General features: G+C 35.4%; 1 protein-coding gene across 3 annotated transcripts in view; it reads left to right on the forward strand.

The window, feature by feature from the left end:
- The window catches only part of pdlim5b (PDZ and LIM domain 5b), a 109,191-nt gene that overhangs the window by 77,038 nt on the left and 6,088 nt on the right, over positions 1–26,065 (forward strand). For all 3 annotated transcript variants that reach the window (XM_051686057.1, XM_051686060.1, XM_051686059.1), the window contains 4 exons: positions 1,752–1,782; positions 10,018–10,160; positions 18,431–18,629; positions 24,189–24,369. In XM_051686057.1, coding sequence (XP_051542017.1) covers positions 1,752–1,782; positions 10,018–10,160; positions 18,431–18,629; positions 24,189–24,369 — 554 coding nt within the window. The remainder of the gene's footprint in view (positions 1–1,751; positions 1,783–10,017; positions 10,161–18,430; positions 18,630–24,188; positions 24,370–26,065) is intronic.

Consider the following 26,065-nt stretch of genomic DNA (forward strand, 5'->3'; position numbering starts at 1 on the left):
CAGTTTATGTGTTCCTTGGAAATCAAACCCATTATCTTGGCATTGCTGGTGCCATGTTCTACCAGTTGAGCTACAGGAACCCAATCATTATGTAATAAAATCATCAATCATTAATATCTTAATGGGGTAATCCAGTTGGGTAAGATATATAAACATATAACTTAAGACATATTCTCTGAAAACAGTTCTTAATATCTTATGCATTTTTTGCTTCTCAGATAAATGTATCTGTTGGCGTTATGACCAAAACTGAACAAGTGCTTTGAAATTTGGAGACAAATCAGAAGTGTTCTGTTTTGATAATGTATTAGTAATTTTGCACTGCACATATTATTGCAATTAGTAAAAACATCAAACTGATCAAATAGTCATGTGTCATATGTTGCTGGAAAACTCTCAAAGAGTAAAATACAACCAGCCGATTTGTTTTACTCACAGACAAAAATACAGCAAGTAATAGCTAAATATATGTCTTTGACAGTTATGTTGGTGTTGCTTATATGCTACGTTTTTGCTTATAACTTCAGAAAATATAAATGGGACATAAAATATCACATATCATTTCTTAGAGGAGGTGATTATCTTTCAAACGAGCCCACACACAAGATAATCATATGTATAGATCATTAGATAATCCACATGAAGCACAATGTTACATATGACCACCAGGAGATGGCGCCAAATACATGACACAGACTCAATGATGACTCAAATGACACAGAATGAAACTCATTCTGTGAAATCTCATTACTAAAATCATGTGTGCATGCTGTGCAACCTTTAGTCATTGTTGTGTTTGCATGTGTAATTAGTTCTTATGTACCATTATTAGTTTTCTTTTTTTTTTCAAGAGGCTTTTGGACATTTTTGGATAGTATGATAAATTATATTTGTAATGCTATAACTTTTGGTTCCTTTGTCGTATCAACACAAAATGTTTCTCAGATACAGTTGACATGATTGGGAACAAAACAAAAGCAGTTTTTCAGAGCCACCTTATTTACACCCAGAGATATAAAATGTCAAATAAGAAAGATAAGTTAAAAAAAAAAATACATTTTTGGCTAAATTTGTGATTTTTCAGCAGTTTCTTAACACTGAGAGTCTTAGAATGTGTCATAATCTATATCATTAAAAAATGTGGAAAGTTTTCTTTACAATGATAGTAAACACTTGACCCTCCTTATTTTTTCTTTGTTTTTTGTTTTTGTTTTTTTAGTCGAGTTATAAGCGTTTAATTTTGGGTATTCCACTGAAACAGGAAATCTTTAAAAACACCTTCAGAGCTTAAAGGGTTAATATCAATCTCAAGTAAATTTATCTTGTTTCAAGAATGTTACAAGATAAAAAATGATTAAGAAAAATGTATTAAAAAATTACAAATTTCCTTCTCATGTAAAAAAACTAAAATCATCTCAAATCAATATTTCATGTCCATGTATTTATTTATTTTATCGGTAGCCAGATAATAAGCAGCATAATGTTAATTTGTCGGTCATTATTGCAAAATAAACCCCTTCAGTGTGATACTGGACTTGATACCCTGTTAGAGTTTTTATTTATTTATTTACTTAATCAAGAGTCTTATTAAAGTGGCAATTATACTGTATTCCAAAACCTAAACATTTGCAATGTTCTTCTAAAGACTCGTAGTATGTGAGCTATCTTTTCATATGAATCTTTCCTTTTCACTTTTGTAAAGTCTGTCCTCAAACACAGTTTGTTCATTCTCTCTAATTTCTCTCTGGTAGATCAAGCCCAGGAGAATCGGTCCGGAAAGAAGTAAGTTCATGTCTGCTGGTACTCCAAACACGAGTGTGGCTTTGTGTTTCTGATCTGAAGCCTTGTGTGTTCAATGCCTAGAGCAGATATTATTGTTCTGATTCGTGCACAAACCACATGAAAACAGAAGAACTTTCTGGTGTTTTAGGCCGAAAACTTCACTATAGTTCAGAAGATCCTGTGTCCTGATTAGTCGTAATCTCCCTGACCAGAGCAATGCCTTAAACTGCCCCGTCGTTTAGTGCAATTGTTGGTAATTAAATGGGATTTTAGGTAATCAGGGCTGCTTTTTCCAAAACCATTTGACTATGGGAACAGGAGGAAAACATGTGGCTCAGTGCAGCTTCAGGAAACACTCAGTTAGTATGCATATTGTTGAACACTTTTATGGACATTTGTGTTGATATTTTACATGCTAAACAACTTCGGTACAGTATTAGGTCACCAGTTGATGTCCTGATCCATGTTATCATGTGCTAAGGTTTATCACACATGTCAAAATAATCAGTTTACAATAAAATAGCTGAATTCATGAATTTATTACTCTTTATTTGCTGTTTCTCTCTCTCCATCATCGTGGTGGCAGGGTGAATAAAGTGGACCCAGAGTCGGTTCGGCCCCAGTACAACAAACTGAGAGACTGGCATCACGATGTATCGGCCCGAATGCTCAACGTACAGTAGAATCTGATGCAAAGTCTTCCAGTCCCTGAATCCAGCAGCTCACGTTAGATAAATATTCCTCGTTCACCTCCAAACGTCTGTCAAACAGGATAATAGAGGAAGATGTGTGTTATTTATGTGTGTGTGTGTGTGTGTAAAAGTGTCAGGGTTTGCGGCTTTACGCGTTTCGGATGAACGATGTTTGATGTTTTCTAGAGACACGTATGTTATAGAACAGTGGTTCTTAAACTTTTTTTGATGAACACCCCCTACTTCATTACCTAACCCCCCCAAATTATGTGAAATAATTTGAAAGCGGAGACTTTGTGTTGCCAAAAAAAAAAAGAAGAAAAAAACACAAAACTCAATATTTGTGTTATTTGCTGAATTTGCTCGATGCATTGAATAATTGTACATTTTTGATAATGAATTCAGCATGCTTACGCGTCACGAATGTGAGACCAAACCTTGCGTTTCTTGAATTCAAGCAGATGGAGGGCTATATCTGCGGTCTATAAAATGAAAATGCAAAGACAGAAACTAATAATAAAAGTGGTATTGTTAGTATGTTTCAAAAATAAGTGAAAAGACCAATAATATTGCATATTTGGTCCCACTGAAATGCTCATTCTACATTACAGTGTTTGATGTAGATGTACATTTACTCGTATCAACAACAGTAAGGTTATCTATAACATCTATAAAAAGTAACAAGTTAACACCTAATTTATGTGACTGAATTAACTCCTTTCATCAGGTTCTTATTGATTCAAATGTGTCATCTCTTGGAATTTCTGAAGGCAAATAAAATCAGTTATATTTTCTTACACTCAAAAAAAATAAAAAATATATTTATATATTATTTTTTTTTCCGCATTTCTGTTTAATCTAAAAAAAATAAAAAAATTAAAAGAAAGTGTATTTTGCATTTGCCCTTACGAAATTTTAAATGTATTTATTTATTTATTTGTATAGTTTTAACTGTGGTATTTGTAACAAGACCTTAGTATGGATCTTCTTCACTACTGTGGTTAGATGTAACATGATTTCTATAAAACAAATTATGGCATTTTTGTAATTACAAACAGTAGGCCTATTCTAAACACATGTAAAAACAATAAATACAAAATATATACATTTAAAAGTTGTAACAAAAATGTTTGTTTTCCTTCACTCCCCTAATGTAGCCTATAATAGAGCTGAAGTAGTGATATATGTATTATGAATCTATTTCTGCCTAAAGTACAGTTAGTGTTGCTATAGTAAATTCAAGTGTGGTCATGTAGAATTCTGTGCCGAATTCAAATGGTTTCCGCGTCTTGCGCCGTGCTTCTCACTTTTTTTTTTCTTTTTGGAATGCCCAATTCCCAGTGTGCTTTTTAAGTCCTTGTGGTTGCGTATTGATTGCCTCCGCGTCCGAGACTGTCAACCCGCGCATCTTATCACGTGGCTTGTTGAGCGTGTTGCCACGGAGACATAGCGCGTGTGGAGGCTTCATGCCATCCACCGCGGTAACCACGCCCAACTCACCACACGCCCCACTGAGAACGAACCACATTATAGCAACCACGAGGAGGTTACCCCATGTGACTCTACCCTCCCTAGCAACCGGGCCAATTTGGTTGCTGAGGAGACCTGGCTGGAGTCACTCAGCACGCCCTGGGATTCGAACTAGCGAACTAGCGAACTCCAGGGGTGGTAGCCAGCGTATTTTACCACTGAGCTACCCAGGCCCCTCTTACTGGTTCTTGCAGCGCCGCAATGATCAGAGGTGCGCGTTTAAGACCTCGAGACCGGTCTTTGAGTAAAAACGCACCTGCTTTGCGCTCGCACTGCTCTGTCCATTTGAGCCGTATCCATCTACAGAGTCATACAGGCGCATTAGCCGAGGTTGTGACTTCGCCTGTCTATTTGACACTGTTAAACCAGATACTTCAGATGCATCGCTAGACTTCAGAATCAGAAGAACTGCAGTACAAATGCATACCAACCTGTATAATGGAGTCTAGATATAAAAATTTTAATGCAAAGAGGAACTTGACAATAGATTTGGTTAACATGACTGATAAACGCCCCCCGTTTGTAACCTAATGCAGCGCCCCCTGGCATCCTTTGAACGCTCACTGGGGGGCAGTACCGCCCCTGTTGAGAACCCCTGTTATAGAAGATAGTTACCTCACAGTTCATATAAAGTTCCGGTTGTCTGTTTTTCTTTGCATGATCGAGATCCACTTTTGCTTCCAGCTCAGTCTGTTTTCTTTTTCTGTTTCCTCTGTATTTTCATGCTTGCATATAAACTTTCTGAAATGAATTTACAGTGGCAAGAAAATGTATGTAAACCCTTTGGAATTACCTGCATTTATGGATAAATTTGTCTTAAAATCTGGTTTGATCTTCATCTGTTACAATAATGAACAAACACAATTTGCTTTAATAACACACAAATTATTGTATTGTTCTTGTACATACCGAATACATCATATGAAGATTCACAGTGTAGGTTGGAAAAAAGTATGTGAACCCCTAGGCTAATGACGTCAACAAAAGTTAATCACAGCCAGGAGTCGGCAAACCTGGCATCCCTGTTAATGAAACAAGATTGGAGGTGTGGGTTAGGGCTTCTTTGACTAATAAAAAGCACTCAAACATTTTGAGTTTACTATTCACAAGAAGCATCTGCTGACGTGGACGATGCCTTGCAAACAAGAGATCTCAGGAGACCTACGATCAAGAATTGTTGCTTTGCATAATGCTGGAATGGGTTAAAAGGTTATCTGGAAGAGCTTAGATATTCATCTGTCCACAGTTAGATAAATGTTCTATAAATGGTGATGATTTAGTACTGTGGGTACTCCCCCTAGAAGTGGCCATCCAGCCAAGATGACTCAAAGGGGGGGCCATTGTGTACGGTGTGTCACAAGGGAGGCCCACTGTCTTTGACTTTGAAAACCCCTGCCCTAGATTGACAGCTAAAAACTTGAAGGATTCATTGAAACTGATTAACATCTCTGTTCATGAGTCTGCTATATGGAAAACATTACACAGGTATGGTGTCCATGGCAGGACACCATGAATGAAGCTCATGTGGGGCTGTTTTGCTACTTTGGGGTCTGGACCGCTTGCCATCATCGAAGGGATAAATTAATTTCTGGTTAACGACTTTGATGAAAATGAGATCACGTATTATGACCAGTTAATGCAGAAAACCAGCTAATTCCAAAGGGTTCTTTGAGCTTCTTTCTTGCTCTGATATGCTAGTATTTCTGCCTTAATGTTCCAATAAAGCTTTATCTTTTGTCTTTCTGCTCTTGATGTGTCTATATTCTCTCCTCTGTGTTTCCTTTTCATCTTCTGAACTCTTGACTGTTAAACGACACATATTTTTGAAAATCTGGTGTTGTCGTTGGCTGATAATGCAGATGCTGATGGTTGATAGCATTCTGATATATTTATAATTCAGTTTAATGATAGCAAATGCAATGTACACCAAATAGCAGTTCACTCTGTAATATTGGAAAACAGGAAATGTGTATTATCCGCTGCCAAATGGATTTTGAAACAGAATGACCAAATATAGGCCAATTAGAATTGATTACGTCGATTAGTAGTTTGGTTTGTATACTCTATGTAGGTCTTCTGCACTTAAAGGGATAGTTCATCCAAAAATGGAAATTCTGTCTTCATTTACATGCATTGCATGGGAAAAGATGTGATAAAAGTAGATGGTAACTGAGGCTAAAGGCACGGTCACACATACATTTGCACGGCGTAATTCCGCGGGCGAAGATGACGTGGGTGTATGCTGAGCGTGTGTGAAATCAGCAGAAAAAGAACTGCCAAGCAACCTCTTTTTAATGCTGCACTTCATACTCTGGCAGAGTTAAGTAAAAAAAGAAAGAAATCAACGCTAAAATGATATCTTTGTCCATTGTGTATATTCAGTGTAGCTGTGTATGAAGCACCGCCCACTCAGTGGTCACTGCCAAATCAAGCAGCTTTCTATTTGTCAACGCGGCGAAAGTTCGCCGCAAGGTTCACCAAACTTGAACTCCATGCGAAATCAACGAGGGGGAGTTCTTTGCCACCGGAAGACCATCGTGCGGATTGTTAACACCTTAACGTTCATCACCTAACATCTCCTTTTGTGTTCCAACGAGGAAAGAAAGTCAAATGGGTTTGGAACAACATAAGGGTGAGTAAATAATGACAGAATTTCCGTGTATGGGTGAACTATACCTTTTAAACATGTATTAAGTATGCATAATTATACAAAGATAAAATTAGCTCATATAATCAGCACTAATACAGCACAGATTCTGTACAGAAATGTAAAAAATATCTGACTTTTGATTGGCGATCACTGATCAGCTGCTCCAGCTTGTTATGTGTGGAGATCTTTCTGTCACTCATCTGCTTTTTCCAACAAACCTTTTATAGAGTTGTAAGATTCTCTTTATGATGGATCATTTCTAATATTTATGTATTGGTAAATATCAATAATGGATGTGACTCTCACTTCTGGGCACCTGTCCATCTCTTTCTCTCACTTAATTAATTTTAATAGTCACATTAGTCTCTAGGGGCCAAAAAACACTTAGAACAAAATGTCAAGCTTAACACTGAGGGAAATGGAGCTTACAGTAGAGCTATATGGAATGTATGGCTTTTAAGAGTAGAAAACCTTAAAGTAGGGGTTATTATATATGAATACTTGTATTATATGTAATGTACCTTCACTGCTAGCCACAGGCAATAACAGATTGATTCAGTACAGATTAAAGTCTGTTAATTCAGCCGTATGGCGGCTTTCTGTGGGTAAAATTAATTCAAGATGAGCTCAGAGTTCATAGTCACCTGCTGTTGTTGTTACGGCCATGTATTAGATGCATGTAAGCAGCTGGTGTGTGCATATGTGCCCTGCGTGACCCCTGGCGTGTGTTTCTTGCACATGTCGAGCTCCAGACTGCGGCAACACACTATCTTCACTCGCCGCTGCTGTCTGTAGGAAAAATGCAACTATCATAAACCTGTCAACAGCACCGGTACACAAAATACTGTGGCTATATATAATACTGGATCTAGAATCTTGCTGGCACTCATTTTCTTCATTATCAAACCATATGGGACTGCTGCGCTGACCGGACGCTTTAATTTGACCAATCTGCTTATGATTGTCTTTTGATGTGGGTCAGAGCCAGAATCACATCCGTGGAATGGTCTGTATCATTGTTGAGGGCATATGTGCACATTGATGCTTAACTGCCTCTTACAGGGACTGTTTAACATTGTTTCCTGTCACATGTGAGTGAAATTCTATTTAGTGAGTCACTGATCCACTTCTGAGTTTATGCAGCGTCATCTCTGCGGTCTGACCTCACGATTGCATGAAAATCAAGTTATACATGATAGTAAAGTGACATTCAAATGAATCCAGTCATCTACTGAAAGGTTTCAGATGTGAAGCATCTGACTGAAATATCACATTGTTATAAGTATTCAGACTCTTAACTCAGTACTTAGTTGAAGCACCTTTGTCAGCGATTACAGCCTCAAATCTTTTTGGGTATGATGCGACACGCTTTGCACACCTGGATTTGGGGATTTTCTGCCATTCTTCTCTGCAGATCCTCTCAAGTTCTGTCAGGTTGTATGTGTGTGTGTGTGTGTGTGTGTGTGTGTGTGTGTGTGTGTGTGTGTGTGTGTGTGTGTAAATATATATATATATATATATATATAATCCAAATATATACTATATATAAGTCCGATTATATAGTTGTAAATCTTTAATATACAAATATAAATCGGAATATTTAGTTGTAAATCCTGAACATATGGTTGTCATTCTGAAAATGTTGTAGTCATATATGTAGTTGTAAATCTGAGTATATAAATATAATTCTGAATATATAAATATAATTCTGAATATTTAGTTGTAAAATATGAGTATATAAATATAATTCTGAATATATAAATATAATTCTGAATATTTAGTTGTTAATATGAGTATATAAATATAATTCTGAATATATAAATATAATTCTGAATATTTAGTTGTAAAATATGAGTATATAAATATAATTCTGAATATATGAATATAATTCTGAATATTTAGTTGTGAGTCTGAATATATAAATATAATTCTGAATATATAAATATAATTCTGAATATTTAGTTGTAAATCTGAGTATATAAATATAATTCTGAATATATGAATATAATTCTGAATATTTAGTTGAGTATATAAATATAATTCTGAATATATAAATATAATTTAGTTGTAAATGTGAGTATATAAATATAATTCTGAATATATAAATATAATTCTGAATATTTAGTTGTAAATCTGAATATTTAAATATAATTCTGAATATATAACAATAATTCTGAATATTTAGTTATAAATATAATTCTGAATGCATAAATATAATTCTGAATATTTAGTTGAGTCTGAATATATAAATATAATTCTGAATATATAAATATAATTCTGAATATTTAGTTGTTAATATGAGTATATAAATATAATTCTGAATATTTAGTTGTTAATATGAGTATATAAATATAATTCTGAATATTTAGTTGTTAATATGAGTATATAAATATAATTCTGAATATATAAATATAAATCTGAATATTTATATAAATGTTTTTATATTCAGAATTATATTTATATATTCAGAATAATATTTATAAATCTGAGTATATAAACATAATTCTGAATATATAAATATAAATCTGAGTATATAAATATAATTCTGAATATATAGTTGTAAATCCTGAATATACAAGTATAAATCTGATAGTTATAACTTTATGATCAGGCATGATCATAGACAGATGTTCTTAAATAAAAGTGTAATTAAAAGTAGATCCCATGTCTAAAAAATTCCGTACTGTACAATGATGATCCAAATCAGTTATCCAGACCAATTAGAGTGTTTTTCTGCATTAAGACATCTAGCACATTTCCAGTTGTGTCTGGCAATCCATTAATGCCATAATGATATTTATATGGTCTTCAAGGTTCTTTCTAACATGCACAGATTAAGCTGTCCTTGTGAAAAGCAAAAGATTGTAATTCTTCAAAATAATTAGACAAGTCTGCCATTTTTGAACTGACTGTGATTAAGGACCCCATTAGTCTTCCAAACCCGGCCAGCAAGAAATTGATGAAGCAGACAAAATAAATAAATACAATAAAAAGCTTGTTATATGTGGAAAGCTGGCTGATTATGACAATCATGGTGTCAAACAAATAATTATATGAAGCATGTTAACAGTTTTAGTCAGATATGGAAATGTAAAGCTTGTCTATCAGTAAGCCTGATCAAAAAATTATTTTATACAAATATATTCAGACTTTCAAGTATATATTCCGCTTTTATATAATTATTTCCTGTTTGCCCCCCCATATATATCTTGTTTACAATATTTCAATTCTGAATGCTGTACGTACATTTTTGCCATTCCAGAAATTCACTGATTCAAATTTGAGGAATTGCTGAATAGTTTTGTGTCTGTAGTTTGCTGTATCTGTCCAGTAGGTCAGTCTCTCTGTCTTATCTGTTTTCAGGGAGGTGGATGAGGATGTTCAGCCCAGTTCTCATGCAACATCTTCAGTCAAAACTATGACCAAAACCCCCGCTGGAGCCCCTCGACAGGGCAACGGCGTCACACCAACTACAACCAAAAACTGGCAGTCTGGGAACACTGCAGGTGTGTTTTAGTTATATTTCCTCATTCTGTCTGTATATTTAATGTTCATAATAGTTATTTCATTTTATAGTTATTTTAATATTAAAATAAGTTATTTTATATATATTTGATAAAGTATATTATTTTTCTTTTTGGCAATATATGCTCTAATTGTTGAAAATGGATTAAAAGAATATCAAGTATTTTCATGCAATTGTATGTGCAATTTCACGCCTTATTATATTATAAAATATAGTTGCAGCTAAAGGGTATTTTAGGCACTTTATATGTTTTTTATTAAGTGTATTCCAATTCCATTTTCAGCAAGAGCGTCACTCCTCATTTGTCCTGCAGGTGGAAGCGTTGTGTTTCTTTGTTGATCTTAATGCTTCGCTCTGAGCTCATAGATTTTTTAAAAGAGAGCTGTATTGTATGCTACACCTACATACAGGTTCACAGTGAAATGGCTTATGAAATCATGCAGACATATTTTCCATATGAATGAGTGCTGAGTCACCAGAGGTGGTGTTGGTTTGGCTCTCCACAGGGAACGCTGCACGGTCCAAGAGTAAATATTTACTTTGGGGACCAAACGGTCTTATTAATGCACTCTGTGTTTGGGTCCTTTACAGTAGTGCTTCTTGACTGATGGTCTGTTCTGATGGGGTCACGTAAATGCATTATAAATGCAAATAATAATACGCAACTGTCCATTTAATTCTGTATCCTGTAGTTAGGATAGCAAAATAGAGGAGAAAATGCTTCCTATATCTTTTGTTGTTGACATCAAAGGCCATGCATCCATTCAAACTCTACAGTCTCTTGGTAGAAGTTCATCAGATTAGACTGATGTTAACATGGACAGGTTGTGTGACATGAACTGCTCTTCACAAAACATGAACGAAACTACACAAGGTCATAGATTACATGAGATTAATATGGTTTGTGCAACAGTGAATTATTACTGAGAGCATGAAACCATCGAAAATCAAGAAAACCAACTTGTCAGCCTATTTCATGTTTATCATTTTGGATATTGTTGGAGCTGTACTACGGAGCCCCTTAGAGGACATTGAGGGAATTCATTTTTTGAAATAGTTTTGCATTGCCTCACAATTATTTTGGGTTCCTTCGTAATACATTTATTCATCCCTTACGATATTAACCATGCTTTTACTACTGTAACCGTATATATAAATATAGTAATAACATATTTATAGATTTTTCCCAAATTACAGATTAACCAAATAATAGTAAAATAATAATAATAAAAAGACAGCTCAAAAACGCAAAATACAATTTCAACATACCAGTATACACTCTACTCCAATGTAGGTGCTAGGGCAGTAACCATATTTTAACCTTGATATTCATAGTAAAACTACAGTTAGAACACTGGGAAACCTAAACCATGGTTTTAAAAAAAATATGGTTACTACACTTGTACTTTTTAGGAACACCATGGTTAATTTGTGGTAAAAGTACAAGTTTTTAAAACCATGGTTTTCACTTTCCACCTAAAAAACTTGCCCTTATGAAAATTAACCATGGTTTCACTATAGTAAACCTGCAGTGACCTTTTTTTTTTTTTTTTTTTTTTTGTGGAAGGAATCATGGGACATGTACCACAAATCATGTTTGGTGGAATTATTATGATAAATTTTGCGTTCCTTCGCAACAGTTTTGCGTTTCCTCGCTATAGTTTTGCGTTCCCGTTCCCTCGCTTTTGCGTTGCCTCGCTACAGTTTTGCGTTGCCTCGCTACAGTTTTGCGTTCCCGTTCCCTCGCTTTTGCGTTCCCTCACAACAGTTTTGCGTTCCCTCGCTATAGTTTTGCGTTCCCGTTCCCTCGCAATAGTTTTGCGTTCCCTCGCTATAGTTTTGCGTTCCCGTTCCCTCGCTTTTGCGTTCCCTCACAACAGTTTTGCGTTCCCTCGCTATAGTTTTGCGTTCCCTCGCTATAGTTTTGCGTTCCCGTTCCCTCGCTTTTGCGTTCCCTCACAACAGTTTTGCGTTCCCTCGCTATAGTTTTGCGTTCCCGTTCCCTCGCAATAGTTTTGCGTTCCCTCGCTGTAGTTTTGCGTTCCCGTTCCCTCGCAATAGTTTTGCGTTCCCTCACAACAGTTTTGCGTTCCCTCGCTTTTGCATTCCCTCGCTATAGTTTTGCGTTCCCTCGCAACAGTTTTGCATTCCCGTTCCCTCGCTTTTGCGTTCCCTCGCTATAGTTTTGCATTCCCATTCCCTCGCTACAGTTTTGCGTTTCCTCGCTACAGTTTTGCGTTCCCTCGCTATAGTTTTGCTTCTGCGTTCCCTCGCAACAGTTTTGCGTTCCCTCGCTATAGTTTTGCGTTCCCGTTCCCTCGCTTTTGCGTTCCCTCGCAATAGTTTTGCGTTCCCTCGCTATAGTTTTGCGTTCCCGTTCCCTCGCTATAGTTTTGCATTCCATCGCAACAGTTTTGCGTTCCCTCGCTATAGTTTTGCGTTCCCGTTCCCTCGCTATAGTTTTGCGTTCCCTCGCTATAATTTTGCGTTCCCTCGCTATAGTTTTGCGTTACCGCACAATAAATGTAAACAAATTTTTTACTACAGTTACCATTTTTTAACCATGAAATTGTAGTGAAACCACAGTGATAACACAGGTAAACAAAAACGATGGTGGTAGTAATCATAATTTTCTGGATATCGTGGTTTTACTATGCAAATACCATAGTTTAACTATGGTTTTACTATAGTACTATTGTGGTAACACTTAAAAATAAGGTAACATTTGTTAACATTAGTAAACAACATTAATTAACATGAACTAACAATGAATAATACTTTTATAGCATTTATTAGACTTGGTTAATATTAATTTCAACATATCATTTTTAAAAATCTAAATCAAAAGTCGGATATGTTAACATGAACAATGAAATTAACATTAACAAAGATTAATAAATACTGTAAAAAATATTTTGTTCATTGGTAATTATACCTAATGCATTTACTAACAAATGTAACCTTGAAATAAAGTGCTACCAGTATTGTAGACTGAAGTAACCATAGTTTTTGGCGGAAAACATATTTTTTATATAATAATATTGTAGTAACCATGATTGTTTTAGGCTAACCATTTATTTATTTATTTATTTATTTATTATTATTTTTTTTTTTATTTTGACAGAAACCATGGTTTTACTGTAGTAATATTGTAGCAACTATGAAAAATTAAGTTACCATGTTTTTTTGGCAGAAAACATGGTTTAAATGCAGTATACTGTATTTATATAGTAACCTTGGTTTTACTATGGATTAATCATGGATAATCTTGTGGTTACCATATCAAAATAACCACAAAATTATGATTTGTATTACCATAGTTTTTGTTTTCCTGTATTAGTAGGTCTACTATTACTATGAATATCAAGGTTAAAATATGGTTATTTTAGTTAAACCATAGTAAATGTATTCAGAGAGAAAGCAAACTATTGCGAGGGCATGCAAAACTATTTCAGAAATACAATTTCCGCCCTGTCCTCTTAGAAGCTCTTTAACTTTGTACTCGTAGTTCATGGTAATATTTGTAAAGATATTATTGTTTACTTTTGTATGATAAACAATTTTGGCCACTTGACGTCCAATGTTAAATCTGGAGTCACTGCTGTAGTGTTGGCTTATTGTCAGTATGCAGCATGTGAGACCTCGTGTTTACCCAGCATGCCTCTCTCAGGGGTCTTAAGAGCAGGTTGCTGACAGGCGAGAGAGCGCGGGAACACAGGTATCTCTCTGTTTAATATGTATGTGTGCCTCACAGTCGCACGGCCTCTGAGTAAACGGCCATTGGCCACTGGAACTACGCCACATGCACTAAATGAACTGCAGCGTTGGGCAGGCGCATTAAAATTCCTCGTTTGCTCAATCCCAAATGGTCCGCACCCGCCTTGTCTACCCCCCAACTGAGTCACTGACCTGTTGTGCATGTGCAGCTTTGGGTCATTGTCAGGGGTGGCGGATGCATTCATTGCGAGAGGATCTCTTCAATTAAAGCCCATCGTATTGATTGATTCCAGACGCTCAGTGAGGACATGCAGTCCAGCAACTGTGAGATTAGAAGTGTTCCTCTCAAGTGAAGAGAGAACAGGACGTCCGGCATCTCATGCAGCAGATGGGCCTCATTTCTCGGAGAGACCTGCGTCCTGTGATCGCCGCCCATTGAGACTTTCAAATACTCCAATAGCTCCCATAGTAGCTTTTTACATTACTGAGTAGCTTATTGAATGTGCCCTAGGGATGTGCCGTCCATATAAGCAAGGTAAGCAGTGCTTACCTAACAAAAGGGTGAAAAGAAAAATGACACTATTAAATATTTAAATATAATTGTTATTTTAAACTACTCTTTTCATTCAAATTTATCAGCTTTCATCTCAGCTGAGCAGCACAGAGTTATTCATTTATTTAGTCAATGGGGCCAATTCGTAAACGTTAAAATACTCACGGTTTTAAAAGTATAGACACAAGACGTAAACAATATGTGATTTTAGTGTGAGAAAATCACTTACTAACCGCATCTGTGGAAAGTTATAGACAATTTTACAATTTTGTTGCAATGATGATGTAATGTCAACAAACCCTGAAACCCTAAATTGACTGTAACAATTATGATTTAAACAACTTTACAGCTCAAATAATACACACGTTTTAACAGAATAATTAATGTAAGTGTTTTTATATAATGATAAGCTTCACATTTCTACCTTAAACCCTCCAAAAATTGGCCACATTGACTTCCATTGTAAGTGCCTCACTGTAACCTCCATTTTTGCCTTTTTTTTCAAGAAAAAGGATGTCAGAATAATCTTTTGTGGTGATCAACATTATGCCACAAATGCTGTTGATTGAGCTTAACTTGTATTGAACCCAGAATATTCTTTTAAGCATCTGGACAACGTTTTTGTAATTCTCATCATTTTTTTTTTATTGTTTTTTGACAGTTAAAAGCAGTACCACATATACTACCATGATGCATAAATATTTTAAAATGTTTCCTTTATAGTAATGAGAATGAGCTCTCAAAAGCTCTCAAAGAGTAGAATACAACCAGTCTATTTGTTTTACTCACAGACACAAAAATATAGCGAGTAATAGCTAAATATATGTCTTTGACAATTATGTTGGTGTTGCTTATATGCCATATTTTTGCTTATAACTTCATGAAAAATAAATGGAACATAAAATGTCCAACATACCATTATTTAGAGGAGGTGATTATCTTTCAAACGAGCCCACACACAAGATAATCAGATGTATAGATCATTAGATAATCCACATGAAGCACAATGTTACATATGACCACCAGGAGATGGCGCCAAATACATGACACAGACTCAATGATGACTCAAATGACACAGAATGAAACTCATTCTGTGAAATCTCATTACTAAAATCATGTCTGCATGCTATACAAACCTTTAGTCATTGTTGTGTTTGCATGTGTAATTAGTTCTTATGTACAATTATTATGTTTTATTTGTTTGGAGATGTTTTTGGACACTATGATAAATAATTTTTTTAATGCTATAACTTTTGATTGCTTTGTCGTATCAACAAAAACATTTCTCAGATACAGACATGATTGTGAACAAAACAAAAGCAGTTTTTCCGAGCCACCTTATTTACACCCAGAGATATAAAATGTCAAATAAGAAAAATAAGAAAATACGTTTTTCAGCATTTTCTTAGGCTGAGAGTCTCAGAATGTATCATAATCTATATCATAAAAAATTTAAACTTTTCTTTTCAGTGGTACCAAACACTAGACCCTCGTATTTTTTTTTTTTTTTTTTTGTAATTTTTTTTTTTTTTGTCAAGTTATAAGTCTTTAATTTTGGGTATGCCAGTGAAACAGGAAATCTTTAAAAACACCTTCAGAGCTTAAAGGGTTAATTATCATAAAAGTAATGTCACAATGCAAAAGAATCAAAGCAAAATATAATTTCATATTTCTGTCTTGATTTTGGGTGAAATATGACCTGATTCTTGACAGGTTTTATTATTCACTGTTTAAAAACAAAAATTAAAAAATAAAAAATCAGCTCAGTTTCTCATGTTTATTTATTTATACTCACGGGTAGCCTATAAAACGAATATCCAGTTTGAATATTTGAAAAAGCTGTCTCCTCGTTTATGCCTATTTCTATTAAAAAAAAAAAAAAAAAAAAAAAAAAAAACATTTGCTTCAATTTCGAAACCAAAAAAGCAAATTAACGCAACATACTTTACATGAACCACAGAAATCAAACATTTCTGCGATTTGACTTGTTTTGCATTGTTTTGGATTATTAAAAGATAAGAAAAGTAAAAAAAATTCTCTTTTTTATTGTCTTTTTATGACCAGAAGGTAAATTGGCAGTACCGACGTACCTTGTATTATTATAAAAACAGAAGAATCAGAGTAAACGTTTTGCAATTTCAAACTTTCTGTAGTAAAAATGTGTTTTGCAAATATGTGTGTTTGTGTGTGTGTCAGATTGCTGTCATCAGCTGGAAAACAACAGATGACTTTTAATGCCAACAATGACCAAAAGATGGCTAGATCTCCACTTATTGATGCCCTTTGTGTGTGTGTGTGTGTGTGTGTGTGTGTGTGTGTGTGTGTGTGTGTGTGTGTTCTGAATTGTGAGTGTGTTATCGTCTCACCTCTTCATTTCTGAATGTGTGTGTTTAGCATTGTGACTGATTTATTCGGGGTTTTTTTGGTAAACGTAAAAAAAAAAAAAAGAAAAGAAAAATCTGTGTTATAGTCTCACCAGTTCATTCTTGTGTTTGTGTGTATGTTTTGCACTGAGGATGTTTTAGAGTCTCACCCTGTAATTTCTGTCTGTTTTTTCTGCATTGTGGCTGATTTATTGATTGTATTTGACAGATTTAAAAAAATGGCTCTTTTTTGGTATTTCCCATTCATTTTCAATGGTGGGTCAATTTTGACCACATATACTAAAGGTGTTGCTTTTTTTGTTGTTGTTTTTTTACAATCACTTGGACTTATCAAATCAAGCCCAATTATTATTATTATTATTTTGTTTTTATTATTTATTTTTTTTTTACAGATGGCAGGATAAAGGAAACCATTTTTATTAAACGAGGAAAAATTTATTTTGGTCAAAAATGACCGAATACCATTGGGAAAAAAAAAAAAAAAAAGTTATACAAATAAATAGATAATTAAAAAAATAATAATACATTTGAATGAGCGTTAGAGATAAAAAAAAGAAAACATTAAAGGCATAGTTTGATCAAAAATAACAATTCTGTCATAATTTACTCACCCTTATGTCATTCCAAACCCATATGATTTTCTTTTTCCATGGAACACAATAGGAGATTGTAGTCATAACATTTGCCTCAATCACCATTCACTTTCATTGCATCTTTTCTCAGTGAAAGTGAATGGTGACTGAGGCTGTCATTCTGTTTCAGTATGAGGGTGAGTAAATAAATACAGAATTTTCTTACTTGGGTGAACTATCCCTTTAATGCTTACAATGCTCATTTCTCAGTTCAAATGGAATCATCCAAGGTAATTATTATTTACTTTTATTTGCTCCATTTTAGACATAATTTAGTGTTGCTGCCTTTAAAAGCACACCAGATGAAGGTATCTTAATAGACTGGATGTAATTCAAACATTAGATTCCACATACTGCCTACAAAGGCAGCGTTTTTCAGGTTTCGGACTGTGAGTTGCGCCTCGGCCCCTCTCACAGATCCGTTGACTCAGCATATTTTCACTCTGTTACGGGGAAATCAAGAGGGCACTTGCTCCGTGACCTGCACGGCTTTGATTCTAGCACCCGTCTGAATGAGCGGCTCTGTGTCACCCACCGCAGTGCGCTGACCTCTGACCCCCGCTGTCTCTCTGGAGGCAGACAGAGAAGAGAAGGATTGTCCTTCCGCTCCCAGAGCTCCCGAGACGGGCAGATTATTTTGCCAGGTGTCTCCTCTCGCTCTGGGAATGTTTTTTTTTTTTCTAGACTGAGTAAAGTGATCCTTTGTTTTCTAGCGGGCCAGTGTGGATGTCCCGGTCACAGATGCTCAATCCTCCAAACCCCTGAGAGATTAATTCTTCTGTAGAGATAGATCTCTTGTATCTTAACTAGAACTCTCCATCACCTTCCGTCACGCTACATGGCCGGGCACAATATCGGGCGATCTCATTACTGCTCACAGTTTTGTCTTGTGTAACACAGTCTCTGTTGTGGGTAAAGTTCACCCAGTGGTCACTCAGATTAAAATCTCTTTCTTTTTGATTAGGATTTCCCAAAGCAGGTGCACCTGTGCCGCAGATGGGCCCCTCGTTCGGACGGGTGAGTAACAGCGTTCCGAAGGGTCCGCATCGCCCCGCGCCTCAAGCTCACCCCAAAGACCAAGATGATTTGCTGGTACAAAGGGCCGAACATATCCCCGCGGGCACACGCACACCCATGTGTGCCCAATGCAACATGGTCATCAGGTTAGATATTTTTTTTTTTTTTTTTTACAAAAAAAAAAAATGAATAACATTTAAAGCTGATTTGTGTGGGGGGTTTTTTATGTTAAAATACTGTCTCCTATACCAGCTTAATATGTAATAACAATTCTAAGTAAGCCATTCGTAGCTTGATTTAAACACTGTCTCTGTGGCGTTTTAAAAATTCCTCTGTTTGTTTTGATTGACCCATCCAGCCCAACACAACAACATTGACTCAACCAATGGCGTGAGTCGGGGACGGGACTGTCTATTAGTTCAAACAATGTTAGATGATGGGTGTATTCAGGAAAGCTGTTTGAAAACAGTGTTTTACTTTTGCAATTCCGTTTTGTGCAGAAATTACACCGCTGTAACACTTAACAATAACAGTACAATCTTAACACTTTTTAATCAATACAATTGCACTTTTATGCAATCTGTACCATGGTATAGTGTGTTAAGCTACTCATAAGTAGCTAAACTACAGTCAGTCTACACTTGAAAAAAAAGTAGTTATCGTCACTACAAGTAACTAACAAAAAGTAGCTAACTATATTGGAGCTATTTAAAGAAGATTTCTAAATATTTTGCAGTTCAGATTGTGGTGGCATTAAACAAATAAGGGCGACAATATTAAATTGAACATATAAATGCATTCAGAATGTAAAGTAATAAAACTTGAAAATACCCTGAGTCAAAATGTAGTAAAAACGGCAGCAATTAACAAATTATTTTGCTTCACGAATGAAGGTAAAGTCCCTTTAAGGCTGTGCGGGGCTCAATTGAAGTTTATTTACAAGAACAGACTCACTAAAATGAGTTCCCAAGGCTAAATCTTAGGAATCATTTATTTTAACCGGTACGTTTACATTAACTGTCTGAAAGAACCGATTCACTTAACCCTTTATGCTCGAATGGGCCCACGAGAAAAAAAAAATAGTTGAAATATTAATAACTACAGTCTTGACCAACACAAAATAGGTCTCGTTTGAAAGCATAGATGCTCTACTTTCTAATGCATGTAGACATTATGACCAAAACTGAACAAGTGCTTTGAAATTTGCAGACAAATCAAAAGTGTTCCATTTTGATAATTTATTTTAAAAAAAAATTGCACTGTACATATTATTGTAATCGGTAAAAACATGAAACTGACTAAATAGTCATGTGTCATATGTTGTTGGAAAGCTCTCAAAGAGTAGAATACAACCAGTCTATTTGTTTTACTCACAGACAAAAATATAGTGAGTAATAGCTAAGTATATGTCTTTGACAATTATGTTTCATGTATGCCACCTTTTTGCTTATAACTTGATGTAATATAAACAGAATATACCATTACTTAGAGGAGGTGATTATCTTTCAAATGAGTCCACACACAAGATAATCAGATGCATAGATCATTAGATAATCCACATGAAGCACAATGTTACATATGGCCACCAGGAGATGGCGCCAAATACATGACACAGACTCAATGATGACTCAAATGACACAGAATGAAACTCATTCTGTGAAATCTCATGACTAAAATCATGTCTGCATGCTATACAAACCTTTAGTCATTGTTGTGTTTGCATGTGTAATTAGTTCTTATGTACGATTATTATGTTTTATTTGTTTGGAGATGTTTTTGGACACTAAGATAAATTATTTTTGTAATGCTATAACTTTTTATTGCTTTGTCGTATCAACACAACATTTTTCTCAGATATAGTTGACATGATTGGGAACAAAACCAAAGCTGTTTTTCGGAGCTACCTTATTTACACCCAGAGATATGTCAAATCAGAAAAATAAGAAAAAAAGTTGATTTCTGGATCAAGTTTTCTTAGGTTTCTAAGTATTCTTTACAATGATATGAAACACTCGACCCTCTTTTTTTTTTTTTTTTTTTTTTTGGTCATGTTATTAGCCTTTAATTTTGGGTATGCCACTGAAACAGGAAATCTTTTAAAACACCCTTAGAGCTTAACCCTTGTACTGTCTTTAATTTTTTTTTTTTTTTTTTTTACCTAATTTGGTCTTCCCGGTCAAAAATGACCGGCCTATTAAAATTGTTTATAAATCTTTCATTATGCTATATTATCACCAAAAATTGGATTCGATCTTTTTGTCAACTTGTTTTCTTTTTAATTAGCACAGGTTTTGTGTTTATTTTTGGAACTTTCTGATCGTAGGCCTCATTGACCTGAGCTTATGCATCTAATTCTTGTGTGAAAAAAGAATTATGTGTGGATAATTTAGGCAATATTAAATAAAATATGAAAACATTCTGTACTATATATATATCACACTAGTGTGCTTTAATTTTTAACAGGGAAGTTTGTTTTGAAACACTTTTAGTCTTTAAAAATATGTCAAAGTCACACTTGTGGTGTTCCTGGTCAAAAATGACTGGCCTTGAAAATGAATGGGGAAGATCACAAAAAACAAGACTTTTATTTTGAAATGAACCAGGGCAAGTGGTCTAGTGTCTTGATAAAGGATGTGATCAAGAGCCTCATGCACACAGAACTGCTTGGCCATTGTGCTACCACAAAGTGAATGATGAGCAAGGCCCTATGAGGCTTTATATACCTTAGCTGTAGGAAAGCTTCTGTATATTAGTAAACATTAGCCACGTTTCCACTTTCGGGCCAAATGAGGGTGTGCTAGTGCATGCCAGGGCCAGTTGCGTTCCCACTGTCACTTCCGGGGCTTCATTATGCCTCCTTGGGGCTTTCTTGGGGCCAATGGCCTTTGACCCACCAATTACCCTAGTGCCAAACAAGGCCAACTGGGTATTTAGGTGGGTACAATGTCAAAGGCGAGGTTTTGCCAAACTTGTCAGGATATGTATCCAGCCTATGATGTTGGCACCAACTATTGTCCCCGTGGCTCGCACTGGCCCAATAGTGGAAAATAGTGGTGGCTATTGATCTGTTTCTTTGTGAGAGCATGAAAATTCCAAAACACATTATCATAATATTTTGTCTGAAAGGTGTGGTGAAAGAAAGATTATATTTAAGAGGGGTCACTGTGGGGCAAAAAAAGTTCAGGTGTGTGTGTGTCTGTGATAATGTTGGATGGATGTTGGATGCAGTTCATGGTAAAATAAAGTTAGTCTCTGTGGAAAAGAAAACATGTAATACTCTGAGTTTGTGCGTGGTGTGTATGTGCGCGTGCACAGGTCCGAGGCCCTTAAGTTTGCAAGCACACATGCACATATGTGCTCATCTAATCGATGAACATGCTCCTGAACACTTAATTTTTCTCTTATTTTTGATCTCCCCCATTCATTTTCAATGGCCGGTCATTTTTGACCGGGAACACCACAAGTGTGACTCTGTGCCATTTTGTACAAAATAAAAGCATTTAAAAAAAAAAAAAATTCCTGGTTAAAATTTAAAGCCCACTAGTGTTATTAAAAAGTACAGAATGTTTTCATATTTTATTTAATATTGCCTGAATTATCCACAAATAATGCCTTTTTTCACTAAAAAATAAAGCATAAGCTCAGGTCAATGAGGCCTACGATCAAGAATTCCAAAAAGAAATACAAAACCTGTGTTAAGAAAACAAGTTGACAAAAAGATCTAATCCAATATTTGGTAATAATATAGCATGATGAGAGATTTATAAGCAATTTTGTATAGGCTGGTCATTTTTGACCGGGAAGACCACAAGTGTAACAATGATAATGTTTACATGTGTAAATATAACAATGATGACATTTTGAAAATCTGTTGTTGCAATTTAGCAATTTTCCAAAATTGGCAAAGCAATACATGCATAAAATGGTTAACTGATTCATAATACTTACATGTTTCTTACAGAAAAACTGTACATTTTATGGTTTGAAGAAGCTTACAGTCAAAGTCAGTTTTGGTGTGATCATGTATGTGGTCGGATCTCGTCTAGTGTGAAGTTTCATTTACAGAGAATAAAACGTCTGATTAATCTGTCGTGACAGTGATGCCGGGTGCAGTTTATCAGAGCGAACTCTTTTGGCTCGTCCCCCAGAGAGTGTGAGCACCGGTTTACGTTTCACCGCCGCGGCCCGGGCATAGACTCACAGTCTCCTGGCAAAAGTGTCCGTGACATCCAAGCTTAAACTCTCCATTTTGAGCATTTGATATCAGCAGTGTCTGTTGTTTTCCCTTCAGCTAATCATGCGATTTGTAACCCGCGTCCCTGCCTCATCCTCACATTACCTGAACTGAACTGATACCAGATTGACTCACTCAAAAAAGCTGTTTTCACAGTGTCAGGACAGACTGCAGCTCTGATATCACATTAAACATAACACGGAGAACACAGCAATTTAACTGCAGCTTTGAGACGGCGTGTCCGCTTGAAGTAAAAAACTTTAAAGTCAGTGAAAAATTATTTCGGTGATCATTTACTCACCCTCATGTTGTTCCAAACCTGTATGACATTCTTTCTTTCATGGATCACAAAAGGAGATGTTTGGCAGAATGTTAGTTTCAGTCGCCATTCACTTACTTTGTATGGATAAAGATGCAAAGCGAAATGGTGACTGAGACTAACAGCATCTTTTGTGTTCCACTCGAGAAAGAAAGTCATATGGGTTTGTAACAATATGAGGGTGAGTAAATAATGTCAGGAGTTTAAGTGTTTGGTAAACTAAAGCTTTAACTTTATTGTAGATTATTGTTAAATGTGCACCTTTTGTTTTTATGTAACAAAACCTGATTTTTGAGGCTGTTTATATTGATTGCCTGCTATTGCAGGGGGAAAAAGTGCATACAAAATATTTTTAAAAAGTGTTCTCAACGTACGCGTTCTCATAGTATTGTAGTTGCTGCGAATTATTGAGGCTTAATGCCATTTTTCATGCCATGTTGCTCATAACAGTTGTCAGTTGAGGGCGCTATTTTGCTGCTGTTGTTTTAAACAACATTTCTGCGTGTGTCGGTCTCAATAAAGCTCATTTGGTCAATTTTGAGTGCGGGTTTTGGAAAGGGGGCGTGGCTAATCAAACGGCTCATCTTGTGGAAATTCTAGAATGGCTAAAATAGCTTACAGCACCTTTAATCATGACTATTTTAGTCTGTTGACAGTAATGCTTTTAGCAATAATATATATATATATATATAATGTACTTTTCATTTGGATTTAGGGTAATGACAATCTAAAATTATTTTTTGCAAATCACATGTTGTCTTTATAATATTACTATTTTTCTCACACAGTAGAAATGTGTCTATATACATGAAAAGTCTTTGGCGTCAAAACATTTGAAAACCCCTGTGCTATTGGAGGCATGGCTGAAATCATAAAGGTGCAGCCAATATTTGCCCTATTGATTGTTAAAGCTGAAGTGTGTAATTTCTGCGCCACTAAAGGCACCAAACAGATAATGACTGTTTCCAAAGAGACTATCCTTTTCTGCCAATGGTCAACAAACAGATTGGGCCGCCCCAAACTCACACTAGTGAACCAGTCAGTGGATTATTTAAAGTTGAGTCTGAACATTAAACTGTGGATAGAAGACAGTATTTATATTTCAAATACAATGCTTTAAAATGATAAATAAATGTCTCTTTTGTTTTGTAGGGGTCCGTATCTGGTGGCCATGGGCAAATCGTGGCACAAGGAGGAGTTTAACTGTGCTCACTGTCACAACTCACTGGCAGATGTGGGGTTTGTGGAGGAGCGAGGATCCGTGTACTGCGAACACTGTTACGAACAGTTCTTTGCTCCTGAATGCTGCCGCTGTCAACAGAAGATTCTAGGGGTGAGGAATAATCAATCGCACTAGTCTGTGTACTTGTGTGTGTCTAGGGACTCCTCTCTGAAGTTGCAGTGGGAACAGTGAATCTGTTTGTTTGGATAGTTCATTTCAATGAACCGGTTAAATCAAACGATTCACAGATTCATTCATCATCAGGTACATTCAGAATCTGAATAAAACTTCATGTAAAATTTTAGATCTCTCAGTAGGCCTAGTGATAGTAGAAGTCCCTGCGTAGCATTTTTATTTTTCATGGGATTTAAAAAAATAAAATAAAATAAATAGTTTATTAAAAAAATGTCGAAAATATACATATAATAAATTTAATATAAAGTGTGTGTGTGTGTGTGTGTGTGTGTGTGTGTATATATATATATATATATATAATATAATGTACATTGATATATATGTATATAGACGCATTATTAGAGAACAATAGATAAGGTTGTTTTGTAGCATTAATAATTTTATTTAGTGCAAATTCATGTGATCAAGTTTGATGCTGTCGCCATAATTTAGTTCTCATGATGTTTTAAAAAAAATATATTTAATTATAATTCTTAATATTATAACAATAATATATTGTTTAATTAATAATAAAGAAATTGCCCCCTTAACCTCCTGAGACCCGAGTGTGACTGCTGTTTACATTTATCTTTTTTGATTTGTAACAAGTAGCAACTAATAAACATGCAACTTTTTTTTTTTTTTTTTCTAGAGCAAATAGTTTTCCTAATAATTGATGTCCTCATATGTGGACAGCGGGACTCAGTTGTGAAATTTTAAATAACACTAAACTATAAAAAGTCAGATTTATTTCATCAAATAGTTTATGATGTTTCCAGGAGTGTTGATTATTCATGTTTTTAGACGTTACAGACATTACATCAGAAATTAGCATAATTAATTCAGATTCAAAGTAATGTCCAGCATCATCCAATCACTGTCAACCATGTTAAAATAAAATGATACATTATAAATTCTGAATCTATGTACTGATTATCATTGTCACATGTCTGTCAAACATGTTGAGTGATCCAAACATCATCTGCAGCCTGAAACTGAACTTTTGATCAGATTTTAGGAGTGAATGCACTTAACTGCATAGAGAGCTATAGGATGCTCCCTTGCTCCCTATTTAGTGAATGACTTAACCTCCAGTGTGCTGTCTGTCTGCACTGGTCTCAGAACAGTTTGAAATGCACCTTATTTTCATCCTAACTCCATATAAAGCCTCTGAAAGCAACATTTTTCAGCTTTTGGATGAACCCATGTGATAATGTACAGTAAATATAGGAATGCATTTACTTATGTTAATGAATAGATTTGTATTGCACAGAGATAACAAAATTAAACATAACCAAATGTATATTAAAATGAAGCGAAATGACCCACAGATGTGTTAGAGTTGAAAGTTATTTAAAATTACATGTTATTTCTACTTTTGAGGAAATGCGGTGCCAGTGTCCACATATGTGGACATCATGTTTATCAGCGCGCTGACGCACAAAAAATAAACCGATTTTTTTAAAGTGGCATATCAAACGAAACTAGAGATGCTACTCTTTACAACCAAATAGGTTTCAATGAAAACACTTAAAGATGTTTCTCACCAGAGACACTTTTGTTGGCGCTGCGTCCGTAGGAGTGCTTCAAGTTAATCAGTGTCATGTTGTTGTGTCACGTGACTCGATGCGGC

This window comes from Myxocyprinus asiaticus, chromosome 43, assembly GCF_019703515.2.
Source record: "Myxocyprinus asiaticus isolate MX2 ecotype Aquarium Trade chromosome 43, UBuf_Myxa_2, whole genome shotgun sequence".
Classification (NCBI taxonomy): Eukaryota; Metazoa; Chordata; class Actinopteri; order Cypriniformes; family Catostomidae; genus Myxocyprinus; species Myxocyprinus asiaticus.